Below are 24449 nucleotides of genomic sequence, written 5' to 3'. Positions count from 1 at the left end.
CTCCACGTAATATTTTTGTGTTATTCAATAATAAAGTTAATCAATTTTATGTCTAATTGGTGTTTAAAATTTTAATTTGTTTAATTAATTCTGAATCTTATGACTTGTTATAAACAAGATATAGAATTCTGACATTCATTCAAACATTCGGAATCACCCATGTATTATTCACATCTCAAGTGTCGAACTAACGCTGCTGTCGTGTACAACTGAAATCAACTCTCGTTTAGAATTTTGAGTTGCATTTATGATTCAAAGAAGACCCTCTTTAGCATGATTGAAAATCAGAGAGTTTACAACTTTGAATTAAGAATCTTTCCTGTGTTTCCTGTGTTTCCTGCAGGGACGTGTCGAGACCATAGTTCGATTAAAACACAACAGCATTGAGCATAGTTCCTAATGTCTGTATGATGTTTGATGACATCAAATTGGAGACATGTTCTTCCAAGTGCTTCTTGGCATCTGGCCTTCCCACACTTGCCATTGCGAGCTTCTCCGGTGGCAACTCGCCTTCCTCCTGCACTGCCTTGTTGTACGTGATAGCCAAGTTTAGCATTTCCTGCACCATAAATCAAAACATAGGTTGTTGTGTTCAATTTTATCAGGTTTAGCTGTGAAAAGTGAGTCGTCAAGATATTTGATTAAGACGAGATCATCACTCTTTACATTTTCAAAATTCGTAAGACACAAGAAGAAATGCAACCTCTAGAAGGATAAAAGACGTTTGCTTACCTGGACGGTCAGCTCATTAGTTTTCGAGTGAGCGTCAAATCGTCGAATTGTTAGCCCATCACTCCATTTCTTCTTGTGAAGACTAAGTAACATCTTCTCTTCAAATTCATTCTTCCTATAGGTAATTGCAAGAGAGTAATAATGGCGGTTCAATCCATGGATTAATGCCTGAAAATAATGGCACGAGTCAGTAGAATGAAAGCTAGAATGATTTAATTGTATTTGTTCAATACTTACTTGTATAGATGGTTTATTAAGATGGCCGACGTTTGATGTTGTTTGTCGTGGTTCTCGGCCAAGCATCATTGCCTGGGGATTAATTAGACGAAAGGCATCAATAGCCACCTTCCCCTTGACACTTTGGATTGGATCCACAACTACGGCAACAGCTCGCTGATTAAGAGCTTCAAAACTCTACAAATGATAATGAAAGTATACCAGCATCACATTTTAATCTCAATTGCAAACCATTTGCCAAAGCGCTCAAGTCAAGCTAAACAAGTAACTTCATTACACTTTTTCCGTAGCTGGAAGACCCAAGAAAATAAAATGTACACTAAAATTATTACAAAAAAACAAAATCCCAGATAAATATGAATATTTATACAAGAAAAAAGAAAAAAGAAAAAAGAAGCACGAACCCCGAGAAAGATTAAACAATAAGGTGGATAACAATAATGTAAAATGGAGGTTGTTTTAGAACCACAAACCTGTTGAGTATTGATGTCGACACCAGAGAGCCAACATCCAAATCCAGGATGAGAGTGGTACCATCCTACGACCATCTCAGGGCTGAAGACAAAAAAATCAAACAGTTGAAGGTAATGGGCAACAGAAGATTATATGTTAATAGTGAAGGTAATGAGACAAAAAAATCAAACAGTTGAAGGTAATGGGCAACAGAAGATTATATGTTAATAGTGAAGGTAATGAGAGTGGTACCATCCCCTCCCTCCCAAAACACAACATCACAGACTAGCCAATAGTTAGGTACATATCCATGAACTCATTGCTTTATTTAATTCTATATACCTTCATTTGATGAAACTGTCAACTGAAATACAGACCAAAACCAAAACTAAAGCTAAAGAAACAAATGAAGGGGAGAAGCCTAAAAATGGAGAGTCATTCAATTAAAACGGGCACAACCAAACAAATGTATATAAAAGAAGATCATAGATTAGTGAGTAGTGCTCCACAGAAACGGGGATGACTTAAACTTATAAATGAATTGAACCCACATTCAGGGAGTCATTTCCTAAGAGAAGTAAAGAGTTGAAATCAGCATGAGAAATGATTCTGGTTCTAGACAAAGGCCCAATGGTATAAATAAGAAAGAAAATTGCAGGCCAGCCAACTATCCCTCCAAAGTGCACGTGCACGTTGTTAAACAGAGAAATTGACATCAACAAATCTTATTGGCTTAGATTTTAACCATTCCAGGACCTTCCTAAATGTCCATTTGCATAGTTGTCAATGAAATTGAAGTAAACCTACGTAGGTTTTATGCTAGCATCAGATCTATTCCAAAAACTAAACTCGCACTGGACCGCACAACGCTTCCCAGACGTCACAGGCAGGATCTAAAGTTTCATTTTCAGCAACTTAATCTTTAAGATGCTCTCTGTAGCAAAGAAAGTCATTCGAAATCTAAATCTATATTCACAGACATTCCGAAGTAAAGAAAATTACCGTCCAGTTCGTTTAAGCATGTCAAGCATATTGGTCTGGAATACATGATCAACAGCTTCAACACTAACACCGGTACCACTTTGCGGCATAGCAAAGACATCGACCACACGCACAGTGTACCAGTCAACAAATTCCCCCAACATCAGGCCCATTACCTCCATGGGAACTCCAGCTCGTCCTATTATGCAAATTGCAGTGGAGAATTACATAAACGGAAAAAGATTTACGATCTTAATTACCAATAACAAAACTTACATTCAATATACTAAACCTAAAACCGAGCAAAGCCGTCCAAATTCATTGAATTCATAGAACGGCAGAGTCTACGGAACCTCTAAATATTATTTCAGTTTAAGACTGTGACACATCCGAAAGAACATGAGCCGAAGAAACCAAAAAAAAAAAAAAAAAAATGGCAACTACATTTGAACAGTACCGTGCTTGAGCATCTTCAGAAGCGCCAGCGAGGAGATGTAGACCTGCTCCGACGAATCAGGAGTGGCCGAGTCCGGCGGCGGGTGCCCCAATGAACCCCTGGCAGCGGCGAACATTCTATGTAGCCGCTCCATTCCCAAAGTTTTCGTCCACTTCAATCTTTCCGGCAGGCCGGATATGCAAGACTTGAAGTTTCTTCCGTAACAAGACTTCTCTCGTCTGGTTCTTGAAAATGGCAACTAAGGTGAGGAGGGAACGCTTCCTTGCTTAAATTTAAAATTTTGCTCTTTATACTGAAAAAAAAAAAAAAAAAAAAAAAAGTTTAATAGACTAAATTAATAAAATATTTTTTAAATTTATATTTGATTTAAAAACCATAAAAAAAAATTAAAAATATCCTTTAAACCCAGGCCTTTCCTATCGGGCCTGCCAATCACGGGCCGAAAATTTGAGCCCAGTATCAGGCCCAGTAGGCCCAGTTACTATTTAGTTTTATTTTGTTTTTCACGCTTCCGAGGTTCGCACTTTCTGCAAAATTCCCTGTGGACTTCATTTACCGTACAAATTGCGCATTCTCGTCCCGCCATATATTAACGCCTGCAAATTCGCACTACGTTTTATCTGACGAACGAGCAACGAAGAAGAACAAGGAGATAGTTTGTTCAATTTCTTCTATTTGCTGAGAAATTTCGCGTGAATAAGAATTGGGAAATTTGATATCTTCAAGTTTGGATTACGAAATTATGCTTTGTGCTTGGGCGAGAAGTCGGTGTTCTCATCGTTTGATCTATCTTCGTCGTTTCTCCTCATCGTCTTCATCTTCTTCTTCATTGTCTACTGCGCAAAAATCAATCGAGGGCTCGGAGAGTCTCCAGAATTCGCCTCTAGTCTCACCCCCAGTTCCAATTTTGCATCGTCCACAGAACAGTTTGTTGCCTAATGCATCACCCGCTTCTTTTTCTCGCAGTTCGATTATAACTATCTCCGCTGCTGTTTTTTCTGCCTTAGTCGCTTCCATTTCCCTTTATCCCTCTGAAAATCGGTCTGATCGCTCCCAGGAGACTCATAATCCCTTGTATGATGGGATTGAAGGGGCAGTTCAGAGATCTAGCGATTCATTTAAGAGACTTTTTCATCACATTAAACAAACTGGCGTTGCCGCCTCGGTTCTCTGGCAATCGTTAAGGTCTGTGATGTCGTCAGCCAATCATGAGGTCCGGTCCGGCTTTGAACTCAGGGTCGCGGCATTGCTGGCTGACATTGCTGCAGCCAATGGGAGCCGTAGGGCGGCGATTGTCGGGGCGGGAGGCGGTGCTGTGGTGGATTGGTTGCTCGAGTCGGTGGCGGTTCCTCGGGATGGATGTGGAACTCAGGCCGAGTCGGCTAGAGCGCTGGCCTACTTGATTGCTGATCCTGATGTGTCTGCTTCCGTCCTGGGCAGGCCTCGTGCTGTTCCAAATCTTTTGAGGTTCATCTTCTCGTGTAAGCCTCGGCGAACGGAGCAGGTAAAATTTGAGATTAATAAAGTTTTAACATATTTCTTGTGTAAAAAAGAAAAAGAAATTAGGCATACATTGAAGTTTTAGTACTTGAGACAGATACCTTAATTCTTACGTTGAAGTTACAAATATATTGAGTTTCTTTTCTGGTACGGTACTTGAGACTCCTCCTCATTACCTTACTTGTTGTCCCTTTTGTCATACATATCAAAAGCCACCTAGTAAGTCTATAATTTGGGGAAGAGTTCTCTTGATGAAAGGAAGTTAAGGTTGTTGGGTAGACTAACAATTACGTTACTATGAAATGGCTAGAAAGTGGATTTAGAGTGAAATTGGTAGATAATGTGACAGTTAACACGCGAGGTCAGGATGCATGTGAGAATCTGCCGTCCACTTAAGATGTTGTTCACTTTATGCCATCAAAGCGGTCAATTCTTTGGTTTTTTGTCGTTGAAACAAAATGTAGAATATTGTACTCAGGATTTTGTTGATATTTTCCTTCATAAGTCTTGTTTTCCAATTGATATTTGTCACATTTTTGTGGGACAGCATCCAAGACGTAGTTCATTCGATATTTCTGATTCTTTGAAAGGTAGGAGCATGCTTGTGGCTGCCATCATGGATATAGTTACGTCCAATTGTGATAGGTTAGAGAAGCTTTCTTTTGAGCCATCCTTGCCCGCGCATGCTGAAACTAGAGATATTGCAGCAGCCATTCAAGTTATTGAGGAAGGGGGTTTCCAATTTGATGAATCAAGTGGTGGCGAAGATGAAGATGGTGGAAGAGGAATCAAAGGAATAGGAATTAAGATTCTTGGAGGCACTTCCATTTTGGGACTTTCTAGAACAAGTGGGTTTGTGAAGTTGGCATATTCTGATGTTGGTCATGTAGAACTGGTGAAAAATACACCTAAAAGTCTAGTATCAGAGAAGCATGATAGCTCACTTGTAGCCAATTCTTCTGTTGTTCCTGGTCTGTGGGATGATTTGCATTGTGCGCATGTTGCTGTACCTTTTGCGGCGTGGGCGTTGGCAAATTGGTCAATGGCATCAGAACTGAACCGATTGCACATTCATGAACTAGATCAAGACGGACATGCTGTCATGACTGCACTAATGGCACCTGAAAGGTCTGTGAAATGGCATGGAAGTTTGGTAGCTAGGCTTTTACTGGAGGATCGTAATCTTCCCTTAAATGATTCTGTTTCTGATTGGAGCTCAAGCCTTCTTTCTACTGTTTCTCATGCAAGTAAAAATGATGACATCCCTTTGGCTCAGGCTGCTTTGTCTGCATTTTTGGCTTCTGTTGAACGGTTCCCTGAGGCACAAAAGAATATTATGGAGAAGGGTCTTCATCTAATGAGAGATGCTGCTATACGGACCCAAAAACATGGAGAGCTTCAAGAAGCTTTAGCAAAGGCATTAGAGTTGCTCAGCACTGGGTGGATGCGTCTATCAGCTGAAGAGAGTCAGAGATGGTCTGCTATACTACTTCAATGGGTCTTTGGCAAATTTTCTTCTGAATCTTTGAGGTCTTCTGCAACTAAAATCTTATCTTGCATTCTTGAAGACTATGGACCAAGCTCCATACCTATTTCTCAAGGATGGCTGGCTATACTGCTGACTGAAATTCTCGGTTCTACTAAGAAGACTGCAGTGAATGGAGCCACTGAGCTTAAAAATGACAAAGTGAAGGTCTGCAGATATATTTATTTTCTTAATTATAGAATCAGATACACTTTATTACTCATCATTTTGTTCACTAACATCAAAATGATTTTTACATGTGTAGACCACACACACATATTCTTGCCACACGGTTCTTTCAAGCTGTTGCAGTGCATGTATGAATGAGGGTATTTTGTCAATTTTATTTTACTAAAATTCTCCCAATGAATTTTTGCAGACTAAGATTGAGCAGTCAAACATTGTTTTTGCCAGTCAAGTTGCTAGTCAGCTAGCAGGTGCAGTTGTTAACCTCGTGGTACACCAGTTTGGTGCAACTACTGATTCATTAGATACCTCTCCTCCGTTGGCAGATTTACTTTCACGTGAACCTTTTGTAGCACATTTAAAGAATATAAAAAAAGAGAATAGTCCAAAGTTTGATGCAGCTGATTCTGCAATGGCAACATTAAAGGGGATTAAAGCACTGACTGAAGTTTGTGCTGATGATTCTTCATGTCAGAGCAGAATAGCTGATTTTGGCGTTCTCTTTTTGCTGAGACGGCTTTTGTTATGTGATGATTATGAGAAGCTGGCAGCCATGGAAGCATATGATGCATCCAGAGCTTTTGAGGCTCAAGAACGTACTTCAAATGTCTCTGGGGAACCATCACTCTCAGAGAAGAAAAATGACTCATCTAGTGTCCGTGTACCGCCTACAGCTCACATCCGTAGACATGCTGCTCGGCTTTTAACCATCCTTTCACTTCTAGAGAAAGTCCAGAAGGAGATTGTTTCTGATGAAGAATTTTGTAGATGGCTTGAGGATTGTGCCAATGGGGCCATTCCTGGTTGCCATGATGCTAAATTGCAAAGCTATGCTAGAGCCACATTGCTAAATATATTTTGTATTAACCGTAGAGCATCTGACAATAGTTCTCCCTCTGATACTGATTCTACAAACAGGAAGAAGAATTGCCCCCGTTATGATGATATGATCTTTTTAATAAACCCCGAACTTCCTCACTGGAAAGTTCATGAAGAAAAGGATCAGGACACTGTTCAAAAGGACGAGTCATCTCATTCAGAAGCTAATTTCATTGATATTGATGGTGTAGCTGTGGGAAATGATAACAATACCTCATCTTCATCTCATACATTTCAGAATGATTCCAGGCTAGACTCTCCTTTAGTAGATGTTGTTTTTATTCATGGCCTCCGTGGTGGACCTTACAAGTCATGGCGCATATCTGAGGACAAATCCTCAACAAAATCTGGACTAGTAGAGAAGATTGATCAGGAGGCAGGGAAACTAGGCACATTTTGGCCAGGTGAATGGCTTTCATCTGACTTCCCAAGGGCTCGTATGTTTACCCTTAAATACAAGGTATTTTTCTGAACTCTAAGTTCTATTTTTCGTAAAATCAGAAACTAAAGTTGCAAACTTGAAAATTATCTGTATGTCTATAAAAGATCTGATTTTACAAATCTTGTGCAGACAAATCTCACACAGTGGTCTGGGGCTAGCCTTCCTCTTCAGGTTTGTTTGCTAAATTAACTTGAAATATAGCGATTCCTAGAAGTTTATATATTTTTCCTTACATATTATTGTCTCCAAAGCCAAATTCATTTTGAGAATGTGCACTTGTTCTGCACTGCACTATTGTTGATGCTGCTCATTAGGGGTTTTAGCTGATGCGGTCATTCTTCTCTTCTCTTTACCGAGCTTTAGCAGTCCAATGGAATGCAGTATGCTACCATCAGTTTGGTTGATTTTTTATGGAAGAGAGCTGGATTTCTAATTCATCAGTTGCTGCATAAACGAATAATAATTTCCTATTCTTCCTGTTGCAGTTGTGATGTCAATAGTTTGACTTCAACGTTGTTTACTTTGATTTTTTAGTATTCTTGCACTTTAGAGATTCAAGCTTCTTCATTCATTTTTGTTGGTCCTCTTCTGAGAGTGTTTTATATTGTTGTTTTGTATTGGTTCATCAACTTTTACTATTTAAATCATGAAGGAAGTCAGCTCCATGCTACTGGATAAGCTTGTCGCTGCTGGAATTGGGGATCGACCTGTTGTATTTGTTACTCACAGGTTTGTACAAGAATGCCGGTTTTTAATTTAAGAATAACAAACCTGAGGCTAGCTTGGTTTACCTGTTTGTTCTGATGTGAAATCTTTTACCTCAAAGAATATCATTTTCCACTTAGATTTCTACATTGTGGTCATTTCTTAGATTGGTGAGATCGGGGTTTCTTTTGTCATCCTTCCTCCTGTTCTTTCAGTTGGACTCCTTTCCCTGCTTAAATGCTGTCTTCTTTATCTTGGTGATATTTTTTGTTCTTCACATTAAAGATATTCTTTTTGCTGTTATTGTCAAAGGTTGTAGATGCTTTTGATGCATTCATCGGAAAATCTTTGAGAGCTTGATGCCTCGACCATTTTATTGATTTCTAGCCTTCTTCATTGCAGAGTTTGTTTTGATTTTTCTTCTTGCTTGAAAAAAAAGTGTATAAGGTTGCTCATTGCTGGTTTTTGTAATGCACTCAAGTTATAGGCACTTGCAATTTGTCATATCTTTTAGTTTTGATCTTATCTATGCAGCGTCTATTTATTCGTTATTATTAATTTTTTTGTCCATGCTTTCCTCGTGTGACCGAAACCCTCTAACCAAATGCAACCTTCTTGTTTCAGCATGGGAGGGCTGGTTGTCAAGCAAATGCTGTATAAAGCCAAGAAAGAAAATATTGATAACCTTGTGGAAAATACAGCGGGAGTTGTATGTTACCTTGCAATATTTGTTTTACTTGCTTTGTTTTCTATCTTAATGTCTTCAATCTTCTTATCAGTCGCAACTTGTTGATCTCTGACTTCAGGTCTTCTATAGCTGCCCACATTTTGGCAGCAAACTAGCAGACATGCCTTGGAGAATGGGTCTTGTATTCCGCCCTGCCCCTACCGTTAGTATTTGACTCCATTAACGAAGTGACTCTGTTTGAGGAGCAATTAATAGTTTGATATCTTGTTTGTTTTTTGGGAATCAGTTCAAACTTTTACACTAACATCCATCACATCTCTTGTTATTCAGATAGGAGAGCTGAGAAGTGGGTCTCCTAGATTGGTGGAGCTGAATGATTTTCTCCGTCACCTCCATAAGAAAGGACTGATTGAGGTTCTTAGTTTCTGTGAGGTAGTCTACTTTTTGAGTTGAAAGACAACGTTCCTTCGTGTTTATTTTTTTTAGAGTGATAGGCAGCTTATGATTATCTGCAGACGAAGGTGACCCCAATTGTTGAAGGTTATGGAGGATGGGCTTTCCGAATGGAAATTGTTCCTATTGAATCCGCATATCCTGGCTTTGGGGAACTAGTTGTGAGTATGATTAGTTTCTATTTTGTAATATAGAAATCACATAAGTTTCAAGTATCATCATATATCATTTTTTTTAGTTTGGACCAGTATACCATGAAAATTGCCAAATGATTATTTTTCCTGTTGATTTGATCTGGAAATTTTAAGGAAGACCTAGTTTTCATGAAAACTAGGTGGCCTAATTTTAATAAGTAGAGTTATAAGCTGTATATCTTGTCTTAAATATATCCCATATAGCTATTCTTTATGATACTTTGTTGGGCAAACTGGTGAAACTGTAATGGACGGTGCATGCTATTGCTGTTCTGGAAATGGTCCTCATGTGGTTCTCTAATGCGTTCTTTCTGATTATATAGCTTCATCAGTTCTTTTATCATGCATTTTCTATTAAAGATAGGTAACTAACTAGTTAAATGCATCTTTGTCTATTTATTATTTATATTTCATGGTTTTGTTTTGGGTATAAGAGTTTCTTCAATGGATCCTTCTGTTTTCTGATTTTATTGTTGGAGCCTTATATCGATGTCTAAGAGTGGAATGCTTTCAAGATTTTTTATGAGTGTTTGATAGTTTTATTTGATTTTGCATGATCATTAAAATATTTCATAATGAATCCTAGGATCTAACGTCCAAAAGTTATTGGTTCATTAAATTAATTTATCTTGAATAGAACAATTTTCCCCACTTCCCTCCCCATCTCTCTCCCTCTCCCTTTTCTCTCCTGCCGAAAAACTGACCATCTACCTGAATAGGAAAACATAGATTCTGAAAACACCAACCAAATACCTTCTTAATTAGTTACTTTTCCTTTGAAGGGTTCAAGTCATGGTGATCATGAATATTAAAAGAGAGCAATTTTCGACTCAGTTTTTCATTTTCCGTTTCATTGAACTTCTCACTTTTTGAGATTTATTATGTTCTTTTTGGTTGCGATACAGGTGTTAGAATCAACGGATCACATAAATTCATGCAAGCCCCTCAGCCGCGCTGACCCTTCATACACAGAGACATTGGAATTTTTGCAGAAGTTGAAATCTCGCTATGGTTAGGAAACCACTTCCTCTAGCATTTTTGTAGTGACATATATTTGTATATAGTCATAGAGGATATCTGGCACAAGGTTCTGATATATTTGCTGCTGATGCTGCCAAAAAGACATGCTTTCTCGTCCAGAATTCAAGTGGCATCGTCTACGATCTGAATGCTAGCGTAGAAACTAGAAGATACAGCCATTGGCCCGAAAATTTGTTTTTTCTTTTAGTATGTTGTTTGTTATCCCCTTTTCTGTAACCTTATGTGTTGATTTGATCTCAAGGTTAGGGGTAGGAAGATATATTAAATTGTACATACATGGTAACAGATGATGTAAAATGAGAATATGAATTAGAAGAAATAATCACGGATTAATCTTTCTTTTTAATAATTAAAAAAAAAACATTTTTTTTATTTAATTTATTCATATTTAACATGACATAAAAAATCTGGAAATGGAGCTAGTTTTTAAATATAATTTTCGAAATGTAGTAGAAAATGCAAAGATGAGAATGGTAATTTTAAATTTTAAATTTGAGTGATAATACATGTCTTCAAGTTTCAACTATACTCTAATAGTTGAAAAGAAAATGGATAGAAATTTTTTTAAAAAAATCATATTAAAAATTTATTGTTATAATTAGAAAACTTCGGACACTATTACCGTGTGCGCGCGCGCGCGCGTGAAGAGAGAGAACTTATTTTGTAACAGATCTGAGACCTTATACAAAAGTAAGATATCAGATGGTCTGCAAGCCCAACCCAGTTTCGTGCTCTATTCAGGCCCGGCCTTCTTGTTGTCAGCTTCGATTCCAAGGATACCGGCGAAGTCGGATACCAGAACAACAATCTTCAGCCTGACTGTTCCTGTGACGATGTCGCTGCCGGAAAGCGTAACGCTGCGTTCTTTTGAACGAATTTCTCCAACTTATGCTTCTGTTTCTTCCTCCTTCTTAGGTTCTTCGAGACCTTTGAGGAGTTGTACAAGTGTAGTGACTCGGACGATGAAGTTCAGAAATGGAGGTGCTCTGAGGTTGTGCTGCTCGGATTCAAATCATTCTGCTCCTCTGCCTTCCACGACTGCGACAAGCACGGGCTCTGCTCCGCCGGTTCTGAAGAAGAAAAAGAGATACAGGAGAGAGTATCCTGGAGAGAGCAAAGGCATTACTGAGGAGTTAAGGTTCGTCGCCATGAGGCTTCATAATGTTAGTGGTAAAAAGTTATCTGGTGACGCTGTGGATTCATCCAGCGAAGTTGAAGTAGAGGAGAAAGACGACGGAAATTTGGTGTTGAGTGACGATGATAATGATGAGGACGGGGATGGTACACAGACTTGGCAACCGAGCTTGGAAGGGTTCCTTAAATATTTGGTCGATAGTAAGCTCGTCTTCAGCACTGTGGAGCTAATCGTTGATGAATCCAGCGACGTTGCTTGTAAGATTCCTCCCAGCATTTTCTCTTCCAGATTGTTTATATTTCGTATAACCAAGACAAGAGGATGCATGATAATGTTGCCGACTAATATAGGTTTCTGTGACTGTAGAGATTTGTGTTGTCGGGACTTAGATAAATGGTTACACTAGGTTATTAGGATTTCGTGTGTAGAAGTTGGTACTATTTTTGTTCTGTTTTAAAATTTCGGGTTCTGAGTTAAGTTCTTATTTATAGATTTTTAGATACTCACTGCTCCTTAGCCTCTGGTTGCTTGTTATTCCTTTTGAATCTTTTCAGTATCTTCTGATGCTGGCTGCAGGATATCTCTCTGATGCTCCCTAGATAACTTTCAGGGTCTTGGTTCTTTGTTAAGGCCATAATTTAGTGGAGACATTCCTCTGTGGTTCTTCGACACCTTTTGATGGAAAGAAACCATCGACTTTTTCAAGATACTTAGATGCCAATATTTCTTTTTGTAAATTTTAGAGATATCGCTATCGGTCTAAAATTTGTGCATTAAGCTAGGAGTTTGTTACTTTTCAACTTTCCTCATTGATCTGACGGCATTCTTCTAATCCCCACTCTGCATTGGGTTGGTTCTCGTTCACCAATGTTTCCTTCAATATTTTCCTTATCGAGATACATTTCTAAAATTCTTATTTTATTATTCGTCCTTGTTACGAGTTCTCACCAAAGTATCAACGATAATAGATAAGCTTATCTGTGATTTCTTCTGAGAAGGTTCTCGAGGGGATGGGGGTATGCGTAACATGAATTGGGAGACTACTCAGCTTCCTAAATTGACGGGTGGTCTTGGAATTGGAAATTTTCAGCACCAAAATTTAGCTCTATTGGCCAAATGGATTTGGCGTGTTCTTAATGAAAATAATGCTTATGGTGGAAACTTATTGATGCTATGTACCATGCGACTGCAATTGGGAACAGGTGGCCTCGATCCATTCTATATGGTTCTTGTAAGTCCTTTCCAAGATTTATTTGTCAAACAGTGGACTTAATTGCTGGTCGTGTTCAACATTGTCTTAGAGATGGAAGCTCTACCTTTTTCTCGAAGGACTCTTGGTTAAGTTGTGGAATTTTTTTACTGTTTTCCTGTGCTTGTACCGGCTTACTTCTAATCCTGATGCTAATGTGGCAGATGTGTCGGTTCCGGCAACTGATACATAGAACTTGCGCCTTCATCGTAATCTTAATGATTTGGAAACAATTGAGTGGACTCATCTTTCACACCTCTTGTCTTCAGTTAGATTACAGACTTTTTCATGACACTTGGACTTGTCCTCTTCTTAGAGGTTACTGTTAAATCTCTTATGGAAGATCTGGTCGGTATTGTTGATTCACTTTTAAGGGACCTTTATGCAGTGACTTGAAAGGATACTTATCCTAAGAAAATCAAAATATTCTCTCGGGAGCTTAGTCTTGGAGTTAATAATACGGCTGATCGATTACAACAACGAATGCCTTATATCAACCTATCTCCTTCCTGGTGCATCACATGCAAATCTAATGTTGAGTACCAAGCCATTTATTTATACATTCTCCATTTGCTTCCCTGTTTTGGTTTAGTATTTTGGAAGCTGTTGGTTTGTCTTTACCGTTATCCAATAACATCTTTTATCTCCTTGCATCTATCTTGGTGGGCCATCCTTTTCGTGGTTCTTAGAAGGTCCTTTGGCTTGCCCACAGTTCTCTTTTGGTCTTTTTGAGGTGGAAGGAATGATCGTATTTTTAGGAATTTCTTCTTCTCTTTCGATCATTTTATGGAAATTGTTCTTTCTTATGCTTTCTTTTGGTGCAAACTAAGTACCCTTTTGCTCATTTAGCTTATCTTATTTAATCTCCAATTGGTAGGCCTTTATGTAATTCACCTCTAGGTGTTTGGAGTTTTTGTTGTGTTTCAACGATCTAATGAAATTGTTTCTCTTTTTAAAAAATAGAAGTTATACAAATTTGTGAGTGCACAGATGCTAGGGTTATGGTTTCTACTATAGCTGCTGGACATTTGGTACTTTTATGATTCTCTACGTTATTCGAATGGTTCTCTTGAGAATTAGTAGTAATTGGATGATATGCACTCTTGACTAGTATTTTCGAAAGTAAATCAACTTAGTATGAGTATTAAGTTTTTGATATATTGAAAAATGTACTCAAAAGACATGTACAACCAATAGAACAGATCCTGTTCGAGTGAGGTTAGAACTCACAAGGTCATTTATTGTTAAGTGACAGATGGTGTTCCTTTTGTTTTTATTTGCAAAAGACTGAAATCCAGTATTTTGATTGCAGATAGTTACTTCAGAAAATCAGGGTTGGAACGTTCAGAATGTCTTGAAAAGGATCTAGAATGGTTCAGTGCACAGGGTATTGTGATACCTGATCCGACCAGTTCAGGAATTTCTTATGCTAAGTATCTGGAGGAACTTGCTGAGAGGAGTGCCCCTTTGTTCCTTTCCCATTATTATAATATCAACTTTTCACATATAGCAGGTGGGCAAGTGATAGCGAAACAGGTATATGAAGCCTTCTGATGTTTTTGATTTCACAAGTTGATGCTACTGGGATCTGAGATTAAAAAAAAAAAAAAGAGAAACGTATTGCATAACCTCTTCTCTTAGAACGTATTATACAAAGATGATTAGGTAGCCTCTCCCCATGAAGGAGGTGTCTCTGATGTGATTTTATATTTGAGTCACGAGTTATAAACTAACCATCAGGCGTTGTTAATATCATAAATAGTGTTCGATGACTTGTGGCTTCCTTCATGCATGAGACGCTGCACAAGAAATAATTTTTATCCTAAAAAATATTATAACTTGAGATTTACATATATGCATGGTGTTATTGCCTGTTAGCTGATAAAAAAATTATTATGATTTTTTTTTAATCTTTTTCCAAAGGTTTCTGAGAGACTCCTTGAAGGAAGAAAGCTTGAATTTTATACATGGGAAGAGGATGCAGAAGAATTACTGAAAAACGTTCGTGAGAAGCTTAACATGCTTGGAGAGGTTGATTTCGTAGAATATTCAGTAAAATTCTATTAGTGAATGCTGTTTTTAGCTTCTGCTTTACTATTTGATAACCTATGCTGCTATGTTGGCACTAATGCAGCACTGGTCTCGGGATGAGAAAAATAAATGTTTGAGAGAAGCAGTCAAGTCATTCCGCTTTTTGGGAGAGATAGTTCGACTGATCATCTTATAAATGCTATGACTTTGAAGCTGTTCCCGGTATGCAGTAATATTGTTTATGCTTCTCTCTATTCCTTTGGTTCATTCATAAGTTAATATGCTTTGTCTTACATTCTCAAAGGGCACAAAACTAGAAAACCTAGGGGCCGACAATTTGGTTAAGGCACGCATTTATTCACACTAGAAGAACATATAATAACTTAACATCCTTCAGAAAATACATTAATGTTTGATGTATTTCAAAACATTAATCATTAGTTGTTTTCCAATGTTTTTTTTTTTTTTGGTACTTGTATGATATCCATCTACTTCTCCTTCCTCTTTCCATTGCTGCTGCAAAATATCATCCTTTCTATTCATTGTTCCTCTTCCTCATCATTGCCGACCTGCAGCCATCCTCTATCCATCATTAGATTCATTACCATCGGCTGTTTAGATAGATACCTGCCAACATACAGACACACGCAGAGAAGTACAAAATTTTAGATGGTCGAATATATGAAAAGGGTAATTGAAATAGTGGTTCTTCCTTAATCATTTAGAACTTAGTTCCAGGTAAGTGAAAAGATGTGTATTTTTTATTCTTGAATTTTGTTTTAAACAAGAAAGAGGAAAAATAGTCCAAGGGCTTGGGTAAAGGAAACCCCCTCCCCTCCAAAAATAACATGAATACAGCTTTTGGATAGTTGATAATAGGAGCTAAACTTTAGATTTTGGATGACATGATTTCTATCAAAAAGAAAAGAAAGAGAGGGAGTGGAACACTAGATGTTATTGTGTTGCATGTTGTTTGCTTAGGTGGGGGTTGTTTACTGCATCTATAAGAAAGATATTGATGATTAGTTGGGTAATTGTAAACACCGGAAAATATTGAGAACAGAACTAAATCCTATGGAAAAACTAAGTACAACAGGTCTTTAGGAGACGGTTCCTGTACATCATTTAACATGAAAATTGTTTCATTCTTTTCCGTTGACCTGAGCTGCAGGGTTCCTCTTTGTACGTTGACATTAGTCTACCAGATCTTTTCCAAGTGTTGATAACCAGTACCTAGAAATCTAATGGTAGTAAAGTAGCTCTTTCCAGACAAGTATAGCACGGGAACCAGCATTGTCGTTTTGATGTTCTGTAGCACAGCGTGTATTGCCTTGATAATTTTATGATTGTAGGGAGGTTAGGGTAATTTTATGATGGTAGTGAGGTTAGGGTGTGAGGGGTCCTATTTACATGTTCCATCTTTGTGAAGCTGCCCACTTCTCCGATTAACATGTCTATTAAGATAAAATGCAACTTTCGCTGCAAAGCAGTCTCCACGTATTTTTCATAGCCTTGTGTTTTTATTGTTACTTTCAATTGTATTACTAGGTCCTTTCATCCTTCGTCCTACCTTTAGTGTTCGATGCCTTTCAACACCATTGGTTTAGGTTAGCTGATAGCTTCACTATTTCGTTCGAACTACAACTTGCAATATACTGTCGTCCATTTAACATCAATTTAGATGGTGCTCTAGTTCTTTGTCAAGATTCTTGTCATATCATCTTAATTTTTTAATTCAATAAGCTTTCCTTTGATTAATCTTCAAGTGTTATTAAATTACTGACTATATATGTAACCGTATGGTTATTGTCGAAACAATTAATTGTGTTGTAGAAACTGGTATATGAAGATGAATATGAAAGTTAAACCATTCAATAGTAATCTAGGCACATGGTCTACAATCAGAATTTGAATTCCACAAGATAAGGATGCTTTTATTTGAACACTTCCAATCGATAATGGAGCCTTTTCTCCACAGGTAGGAGTTGACAATGCACAGAAAATGGCTCTCTTATTCAATCAATCAAACTTGCAATGAATCGACAGAGTTGCCCCCATTCAAGGGCTTCGATACTCTGATTGGTAATCAGTGATTTTGGCCAGTGGTGGCTGAAGACATGGAGCCAGTGACCTTCCCCAACTTGAGGAGCTAACTCTATTATTTTCAACATTCCATCAAATGCCATCAGGTACACGTCCCAAGTACTTTTAGAGAACCATTGGATTCATTTGACTTGCCTTTGGTGGGGTTTAAAGCTTTCTGCACCTTTCTTTTTCTCATATATATACACTTTTTTTTTTTAATATTTCAAAACCATCACCAGTAATGCGCACTTGGTCAATTATCACTTTCACTTTGCCTAGTGGCTCAACATCGTTCAAGACAGTGACACTCAGCACAAAATCAAATTGGCACTTTCATTCTTGATATAGTTAAGAATCTATTGAAAATACTAAATATTAGGTTCTATATTTCGTTTATGTTCTGAGTTATTATATTAAATTATTTAGTCTTTAAATTTTAAAAAACTTCAATTACATGTTTGAAATCTATAATGTGCTTCTGCTTAATATTTCTTATTAATTCTATTCATAGAATATTGAGATGACATGTTCATTAACTTATATAGCCATTTGCTTCATATTATATTCTTCGATATAAATAAATCCTTGAATTGAACCATTAGCGTTCAATCGACCTGAAAGGCCATAAAAAGGCACTTCAAAGCTTTAGGAACTCATCTAATTTTAATTGAAGTTTTCTAGAACAATATTATGCACTTTAAAGCATATCAGGGAAAATATATGGCAATTCTTTTGTGGGAAAAAAAAAGAGTAGAAAATACCTTTCATGATCAATATGTTGTGCTTTTGTTTTTTTTCCTTTCTGGTGAGAAATTTTGCCAAAAACATATGTTCGAGAGATATTTTGCTGATATTAATTTGTTTAAGTTATGTTTCGAAACTATTAATAGAACTCCATTCTGATCATATTTAAAAATTGTAGAGGGTGGAAGTTGTTGTATAGCTTGTTGGTATGGTATGGTTATTTGAGGAGATTGGAGAACAGCTCAAAATGCTGTTCTATTTAAGATCCAAAGTCACAGCAAACACAAAGGGAAGAAGAAAAGTAAAAGAAACAGAGCCATTGGAGGGCAAATTTTTCACTGTTGGGCTTGGGAGAGGCATTTGCCGTTAGAAGTGCTTGCTTTTCAGCACACTATTTTTCAATCTAATGAGATCCCCCCACGAATCTCACCCATTTCATTCTCTACCATCATTATAACTCCCACAATATCAAGAATCTTGATCATTCTATTCGCATCTTTTTTTCCCATTCAAATGGATGTGATATTGTACTTACCTTTTTAATTATCTTCGTCTTAAGTTAGCGCCACCTTCTCATTTCTAGGCTGAAGAAGATGAATGTCTTGGTATGGCCTCGATAATCATAGGTATCACAACATGTTTCTATTGAGTTCAAACACAAAAGAGTAAATGTTCTTAATCAATTAAATTATATGTTATATGTTTAGATCGACAAGTTGTCGAATTTTGACTTGTAAGTATAAACAAAATGGAGGAGGAGAAAGGAAGCATTAATGGAGGTAGCAATGGGGGAAGTTTAGTCAAACATGGGTTCGGTAGTAGAAAGAAAGGTTGGTAGTGGGTTTGGCACTTCGGGTTGGTTTCTTTATTCATTCCAAAATAGCAAGGGATTCCATTTGGATGAAACTGAATATTCCTTAGAAATGAGCCATTCCAAAATGAAACTTCCTTTTTCTGCATGGAACATGCAGAATTGGTAATGGAGCAACAACAATTTTTTGCCATTTCACAAGAAATCCCATCTTCTCTCTCCCCCCCTTCACACTTTTTCTCTCTCTACGAGAATCTTTGGGCCACATAATCATTCCCTCCTCTCCCCTAAAATTCCAATTTTAATTTACTTTTTATTTTCCAAATTCAAATTCCATGAATCTAAATTTTTTATTTTCCCATTATTGTTATTGGTATTATTTTGGCTAATTTTAATTCTCGATTACTGTTTTTATTTCGAACCCTTCATTCAATTTCATATTTGATTCTTATTGTAAATTTGATGATGATTCATTTTTCGATTTTATATTTTTTAAAATTAAACATATGAGTTATACTCTCATGCATATATATTTATACGATACCAAAAATATTGTAAGCAAGCATAATATGTAAAACTAAAGATTAAGATTCTGATCAAATAAGTTCTATAAAATAATAAATTAAAAAAGTGTTTAATATCTAACTTAAAAATTAAATGTTGAGCGGTTATAAATAGTTTTAGAGCCGGACACCAAGTGGTGTGTATTGGCCCTCAAGAGGGTGAATTGTAAGATCCTACATAGATTTAGAAGGAACGTAATATTTCTTACAAGAGCGTGAAAAATATTTGCTAGCAATTGATTAAGATTATTATAATTTAATAATTTCAAGAAAATAAGATAGAGTTGTATTTACATTGATAGATTTTTAGTTAGCGAGAAACTGAAATAAGCACTTCCATAAAAAAAAACATAGTATCTCCTTGTACCAAAATCATGCTTATAAATACTCCTCTTTACTCAAAGCTTGGAACCATCCCATACTTACCTTTCTCTTATCTCCCATCCCTTCATATTTCTCTCTCTACACAAATGACTGTAATCAATTCCATCTGTATCGCCTTCCTCATTTTATCTTCCATTTGCAATATATCACACACCCATGGAAGGCTGCTGCCGGTGGAGCATCCCATCGTCGGAAATCTTCACCGCAAAATCGTTGAAACTGCCGGTGTTGCTCCTCTCGGGTCGAGGCCACCGGCATTTCAACACACTACCTCCTCTCCTGGCGACGGCGACGCCGAGGTGCTAGGCGGCGACTTCCGTCCGACCACCCCGGGCCACAGTCCTGGAGTCGGCCACTCTCTTGCACCAGCAAGCCACGTGGAGTCGAAAATCCATTAGAATTTATGATCATTTATATAGTTATATGTTATATTAATCATGATATTCGTAGTGACTTAGTTTAGTTGTATATTCATATTACCAACTGCATGTTCTATTATTATGTATGATTATCTGTTAATTAATGAAGCTTGATTTTATTATTATTTTCTTTTATTTATTTATTTTTTAAGCTATTTCCATAATTAATAAAAATAAATTAGTGTCCTTTGGTAAAGAGACAAAAGTAAGATATTACTTTTTGAAACAAATCATAGTTTTTTTTATATTTAATTTATGAATTTATGAATTTATTTATAGGTAGATTGGAGGAATAAAATTACACTAAAATATGTATTAGTCTAATTATTGACTCTAACTTATCCAAACCAATTATTTTGTTTAAAACTTAAAATGCTAAATTACATTTATTAATGGATTTCTTTTTATACAAAACAAAAATTGCTTAATTATTTAATATTTATTTCTGGGACATACTCGACTTAATACAAATTTAGTAATTTAATATTTTGTGTAATGTATATAATTGTTATATGAATATAGTTTAATTTATATTAATACAAACTTATATTTTAGTTTAATTCATTGAACAAAATTTATATTAATGATCTTAATTTTATATTTTTTTATCAAATAACTTTTATATTATAGAGCTTTAAAAAATTATGAGATAATCTAATAAATTATGGTAGTATTAAGCTTTAATCCAACAAAAAATTGGGTTAATTGTATAAAAAGTTAAAACATGATTAAATTATTTGGAAATAAAAAAAAATAAAAGTAAAAAAATTGAAATTAATTTGATAAATTTATACAAAATTAATTTTTCTAAAATTAAAAATAAATAGAAAAACTTTTTAGTAATTTAAGAGTTGATGGTTACAGGATAATTGGCGGCGGATGGAGGCAAAGGCCGGGGAGAGGAAACTGAAATGAACAGCTGAGATTAAGTGTGTTCCTTAATCGTAGGGTGTATATAGACAGCCCAAAAACCTTCCGGTTGTATTTTCGTCATCCTCATCCTCAGGCTTAGACCCTAATCCAGTCCTCCTCTTTCGGCTTCTTTGGGTTTCCCTTTTTTGCTCTCAGATTCGGATTCTTTTTCCTCTCATTCCATTCAGATTCTTTTACCCTTTTCAGTAAGGGTGTACATTAAAATCTGCTCCATTCTCCTTGTTAAGACGGAGGAAGATAAGATGCAAAGCAACGGTTCTGATTCGCAGCCGCAAGAACCAAATCAGCGCCACCAGCAGCCGCAGTCGTGGATGTCAATGCAGTACCCGCCGCCGGCTATGGTAATGCCGCACCATATGATGACGCCTCCGCATTACATGGCGCCGCCCCTTCCGCCGCCGCCGTATATGCATTATCACCCCCAATATCAGCATCACCATCTCCCTATTCAGCATTCGCAGCCGCTACAGGGATCTGGTGGCGAAAACAAAACGATTTGGGTGGGTGACTTGCATCATTGGATGGACGAGAGTTACCTCCATACCTGCTTTGCTTCCATTGGCGAGGTTCAATTTTCTCTCTTCTTTTTCACTCATCTTTACGTTTATTATCGATTATGATTATTTGCTGATTTTCTGGAATCGTTAAAGTTCTCATATAAATCAATCTTTTCTTATTTTTTTATGAAATGATTCATTCTCTTCCTGAACATAAGGCTAGAAATATTGAATAATTCCCTTTTCCGATTCATCCAAACAGTTGTAAACGTCTACTAGTTTCTAGTTCTGATGATTTTTCTTTTTGGAGGTTTGCGTACTTCATTGTCGTTGTGCAATTTGAACACAGAAGTGCAGAACCAAATGACAATTATAAGTTTGATCAAACATTTGGTTTTTTTTTTTTTTTTGGGAAAAAAAGGTTTCTGCTACTTTTGAGAAAGTGAGAATTTATTGGAGTTTTTTGTTGCGATTGGTTTACATTTTCTGATATTAGTAGGGTAGAGTATAGAATCTGCGTAAAAATGCAGCCGTATATTTTGCAAAAATGTTGTTTTGGCATTTGACAAATTTTAATGAGAGCGAATTGGCAACTGGTAAATGGTAAAGCAACATAGAAGCATGTTATAAAACTTTTTAGTCCTGTCTAGAATGGCTTAATCTTCTAGCCTCTTAAATTTACCACCTGTTGAATATTGTGAAAAGGGTATGAAGAAGTAATGGAAGATCACATTCTCTAGCAATTGACATTGACATTTTGTTTCTGAAGGAGCTTTCTTTTACTGCTTTTTATATTTATTGCTCTGTATTCAGCTATGTACATGGATTTTCTAGCTACTCTATCTCGTTCTTTTCCCTACTTTTTCGAACCAAATAATAAAAACATTATCCTAACTGTTTCCAAACAATCTTTTTTGTTGAAGAATCTTGAATTGTTCTTAGTTTGGCATGATCATGTTGAACATTGATTGTTTTATTTCCTGTATAACGCAGATTTCATCAATCAAGATCATTCGTAATAAGCAAAGTGGTTTGTCTGAGGGGTATGGATTTGTAGAATTTTTTGCTCATGCAACAGCTGAAAAAGCTCTTCAGAACTATGCTGGAGTGCTCATGCCAAGTACAGAGCAGCCTTTCCGCTTGAATTGGGCGACATTTAGCACCGGTGACAAGCGATCAGATAATGATCCTGATCTCTCTATTTTTGTTGGCGACTTAGCTGCGGATGTTACTGATGCTCTGTTGTACGATACATTTTCTAGTAAATTTCCTTCTGTTAAAGCAGCAAAAGTTGTCATTGATGCCAATACTGGTCGTTCCAAGGGTTATGGTTTTGTGCGGTTTGGAGATGACAATGAAAGGTCTCAGGCCATGTCTGAAATGAATGGTGTATATTGTTCGAGCAGACCTATGCGCATTGGTGCAGCAACGCCTAGAAAGTCTTCTGGATATCAGCAACAGAATTCTTCACAAGGTATATTTAAATTGTATGGTTACAATGTAGTGTGCATAGCCTAAAACCACTTCCAAGAGGGATTAGGGTTAGTCTTTGGGGAGGACATGCAATTCTGGAATAAGTAAAGATATGGAAGCTTTCTACTTTTTCCGGGGCGTTTGGTTCAAGACTGGGGGTTATGAATCAAAAAGGATTGTGAAAATGAAAACTATAATGCTAACAAAGAAATATGTGTTGTGTCTTCCTGTCTATCAATCAAAAAGGGTTTGGATTTAATTCTTTGAATGCATGTGTTCTGAGGGTTTACTCATGGTTGTACACTTCCCTACCCCTTTTGGACTGCTTATGCATATGTTGTCCTCTGTTTATTATAGGAGGATATTCAACAAATGGTCCCTTAAGCCAAGGACTCCAATCTGAAGGAGATTCTGCAAATACAACTGTAAGTTGCTTTGTTTACTTTTATCTGCACAGCTAGCAATTCCACCTCGTATTCTTGGGTTTAACCTGAGCTTTCCTTTTAGATATTTGTTGGAGGGCTTGATCCTAATGTCACCGATGAAGATCTGAGGCAACCTTTCTCACAGTATGGTGAGATAGTCTCTGTTAAAATACCAGTTGGTAAAGGATGTGGGTTTGTTCAATTTGCCAATAGGTAAAAAGTTCGTGATCTGGTTTTCCTATCATATAAACCATGAATTAATAGTGTATCTATCTGGTTATTTGTTTTGTCAACTTGTTGATTTTTACTAATTTCTGCCACATATTCTTCTCAATTTTCCTTTGCAGAAATGATGCTGAAGAGGCCTTGCAGAAACTAAATGCAACTGTAATTGGCAAGCAAACTATTCGTCTTTCTTGGGGCCGAAATCCAGCAAATAAGCAGGCAAATTATCCTTTTCTCCTAGTGTGAAAATAATAACAAAAAACTTATGCATTACTCTCTCAATTTCCATGCTTTTCCTGAATGAATAGGAAAACAAATAAAATGAGCTGTTTTAAGAACTTCAATTAAGTATGATCCTTTTATTTGAACCTTGTCTCAGTTATGGAATTGAATTTGGAAACACGTAGCCGGGGAAATGTTTCGTTTACATTCCTTCTTAATTCTTACCATCTGTAGCGGCCGATTTAGGTTGATAAATAGTCTTAACAGCATTTTTTCTTGCATTTGTTGAGGTGTGGCAGTTCAGAGATTTTGGTAACCAGTGGAATGGAGCTTACTACGGGGGGCACATATATGATGGCTATGGATATGGTCTGCCGCCTCACGATCCAAGTATGTATCACGCAGCTTATGGAGCTTACACTGTATACGGAAGCCATCAACAACAAGTAATCTGAACACAGAAAAGCTCATATTAATCCTTGGGCGCTTTTCAAGTAGAACAGCTGAAGTTGCTTCAGCTTCTGGAATTCACTTGGTTTTAGATTTTTTCTTTTTTCCATATTAATCATCCTTCCATCAGCCTAGAGGAACTGAATTTTGATGACCTGAGCTAGTTCTCTCATCTTGTAGGGAATATTATATATTTATTTCATTCAGATTGATAACAAACTTATTTATTAGAATATATATATAATGTTGCAATAGTGCATGCATGTTACATACACAATGTCTCGGTTATACCTATTCTTTGGTCAATCTTTCTGTTCATCTTTTTCAACT

At 36.8% G+C, this 24449-nt stretch overlaps 4 protein-coding genes across 9 annotated transcripts; 3 read left to right on the top strand and 1 right to left on the bottom strand.

The window, feature by feature from the left end:
• Positions 1-119: 119 nt before the first annotated feature.
• Positions 120-3136, bottom strand: LOC111796850 (26S proteasome non-ATPase regulatory subunit 14 homolog). The gene is made up of 6 exons (XM_023679634.2): positions 2861-3136; positions 2425-2602; positions 1443-1524; positions 970-1146; positions 733-900; positions 120-559 (listed from the first exon to the last, which is right to left on the bottom strand). The coding sequence occupies exons 1-6, from the start codon at positions 2991-2993 to the stop codon at positions 368-370; spliced, it is 930 nt and encodes a 309-aa protein (XP_023535402.1). The 5' UTR covers positions 2994-3136; the 3' UTR covers positions 120-367.
• A 255-nt stretch (positions 3137-3391) lies between these two features.
• On the top strand, positions 3392-10806 carry LOC111796849 (alpha/beta-Hydrolases superfamily protein). Its single transcript, XM_023679632.2, has 10 exons — positions 3392-4364; positions 4908-6053; positions 6265-7410; positions 7522-7563; positions 8045-8121; positions 8722-8806; positions 8904-8987; positions 9116-9217; positions 9301-9399; positions 10338-10806. The coding sequence occupies exons 1-10, from the start codon at positions 3603-3605 to the stop codon at positions 10446-10448; spliced, it is 3654 nt and encodes a 1217-aa protein (XP_023535400.2). The 5' UTR covers positions 3392-3602; the 3' UTR covers positions 10449-10806.
• Positions 10807-11152: 346 nt separating this feature from the next.
• On the top strand, positions 11153-18260 carry LOC111796847 (putative inactive heme oxygenase 2, chloroplastic). 6 transcript variants are annotated; one of them, XR_002815432.2, is made up of 6 exons: positions 11170-11865; positions 14170-14393; positions 14781-14888; positions 14992-15110; positions 16867-17077; positions 17896-18260. XR_002815432.2 is itself a non-coding variant. In XM_023679631.2 (5 exons), the coding sequence occupies exons 1-4, from the start codon at positions 11307-11309 to the stop codon at positions 15082-15084; spliced, it is 984 nt and encodes a 327-aa protein (XP_023535399.2). In that variant the 5' UTR covers positions 11168-11306; the 3' UTR covers positions 15085-15110; positions 16871-17192. The 6 variants fall into 6 exon arrangements, 2 of the variants coding, with proteins under 2 accessions (XP_023535399.2, XP_023535398.2); XR_002815433.2 differs by lacking the exon at positions 17896-18260 and adding an exon at positions 17213-17818; XM_023679631.2 differs by lacking the exon at positions 17896-18260 and having other exon boundaries at positions 11168-11865; positions 16871-17192.
• Positions 18261-20775: 2515 nt separating this feature from the next.
• Positions 20776-24396, top strand: LOC111796846 (polyadenylate-binding protein RBP47C). The gene is made up of 6 exons (XM_023679629.2): positions 20776-21393; positions 22318-22798; positions 23155-23222; positions 23305-23435; positions 23570-23666; positions 23969-24396. Exons 1-6 carry the CDS (start codon positions 21070-21072, stop codon positions 24122-24124), a joined length of 1257 nt encoding a protein of 418 aa, XP_023535397.1. The 5' UTR covers positions 20776-21069; the 3' UTR covers positions 24125-24396.
• Positions 24397-24449: the final 53 nt, after the last annotated feature.

This window comes from Cucurbita pepo, chromosome 6, assembly GCF_057944985.1.
Source record: "Cucurbita pepo subsp. pepo isolate OVF chromosome 6, ASM5794498v1, whole genome shotgun sequence".
In the NCBI taxonomy this organism is placed as follows: Eukaryota; Viridiplantae; Streptophyta; class Magnoliopsida; order Cucurbitales; family Cucurbitaceae; genus Cucurbita; species Cucurbita pepo.
This window is presented reverse-complemented; position numbering and strand designations above follow the sequence as displayed.

Bases quoted from the DNA above. Each gene is read 5' to 3' on its own strand.
- LOC111796850 (XM_023679634.2), bottom strand. From the start codon at position 2,993: ATGGAGCGGCTACATAGAATGTTCGCCGCTGCCAGGGGTTCATTGGGG. The intron at 2,603-2,860 runs GTACTGTTCAAA...TTTGCATAATAG, and splicing joins TCTGAAGATGCTCAAGCACG to GACGAGCTGGAGTTCCCATG. The intron at 1,525-2,424 runs GTAATTTTCTTT...TTTTGTCTTCAG, and splicing joins ATGCTTAAACGAACTGGACG to CCCTGAGATGGTCGTAGGAT.
- LOC111796849 (XM_023679632.2), top strand. From the start codon at position 3,603: ATGCTTTGTGCTTGGGCGAGAAGTCGGTGTTCTCATCGTTTGATCTAT. The intron at 8,807-8,903 runs GTATGTTACCTT...CTCTGACTTCAG, and splicing joins TGGAAAATACAGCGGGAGTT to GTCTTCTATAGCTGCCCACA. The intron at 9,400-10,337 runs GTGAGTATGATT...GTTGCGATACAG, and splicing joins CTGGCTTTGGGGAACTAGTT to GTGTTAGAATCAACGGATCA.
- LOC111796847 (XM_023679631.2), top strand. From the start codon at position 11,307: ATGTCGCTGCCGGAAAGCGTAACGCTGCGTTCTTTTGAACGAATTTCT. The intron at 11,866-14,169 runs GTAAGATTCCTC...TTTTGATTGCAG, and splicing joins TGAATCCAGCGACGTTGCTT to ATAGTTACTTCAGAAAATCA. The intron at 14,889-14,991 runs GTTGATTTCGTA...GCACTAATGCAG, and splicing joins AGCTTAACATGCTTGGAGAG to CACTGGTCTCGGGATGAGAA.
- LOC111796846 (XM_023679629.2), top strand. From the start codon at position 21,070: ATGCAAAGCAACGGTTCTGATTCGCAGCCGCAAGAACCAAATCAGCGC. The intron at 22,799-23,154 runs GTATATTTAAAT...TGTTTATTATAG, and splicing joins GCAACAGAATTCTTCACAAG to GAGGATATTCAACAAATGGT. The intron at 23,436-23,569 runs GTAAAAAGTTCG...TTTCCTTTGCAG, and splicing joins TTTGTTCAATTTGCCAATAG to AAATGATGCTGAAGAGGCCT.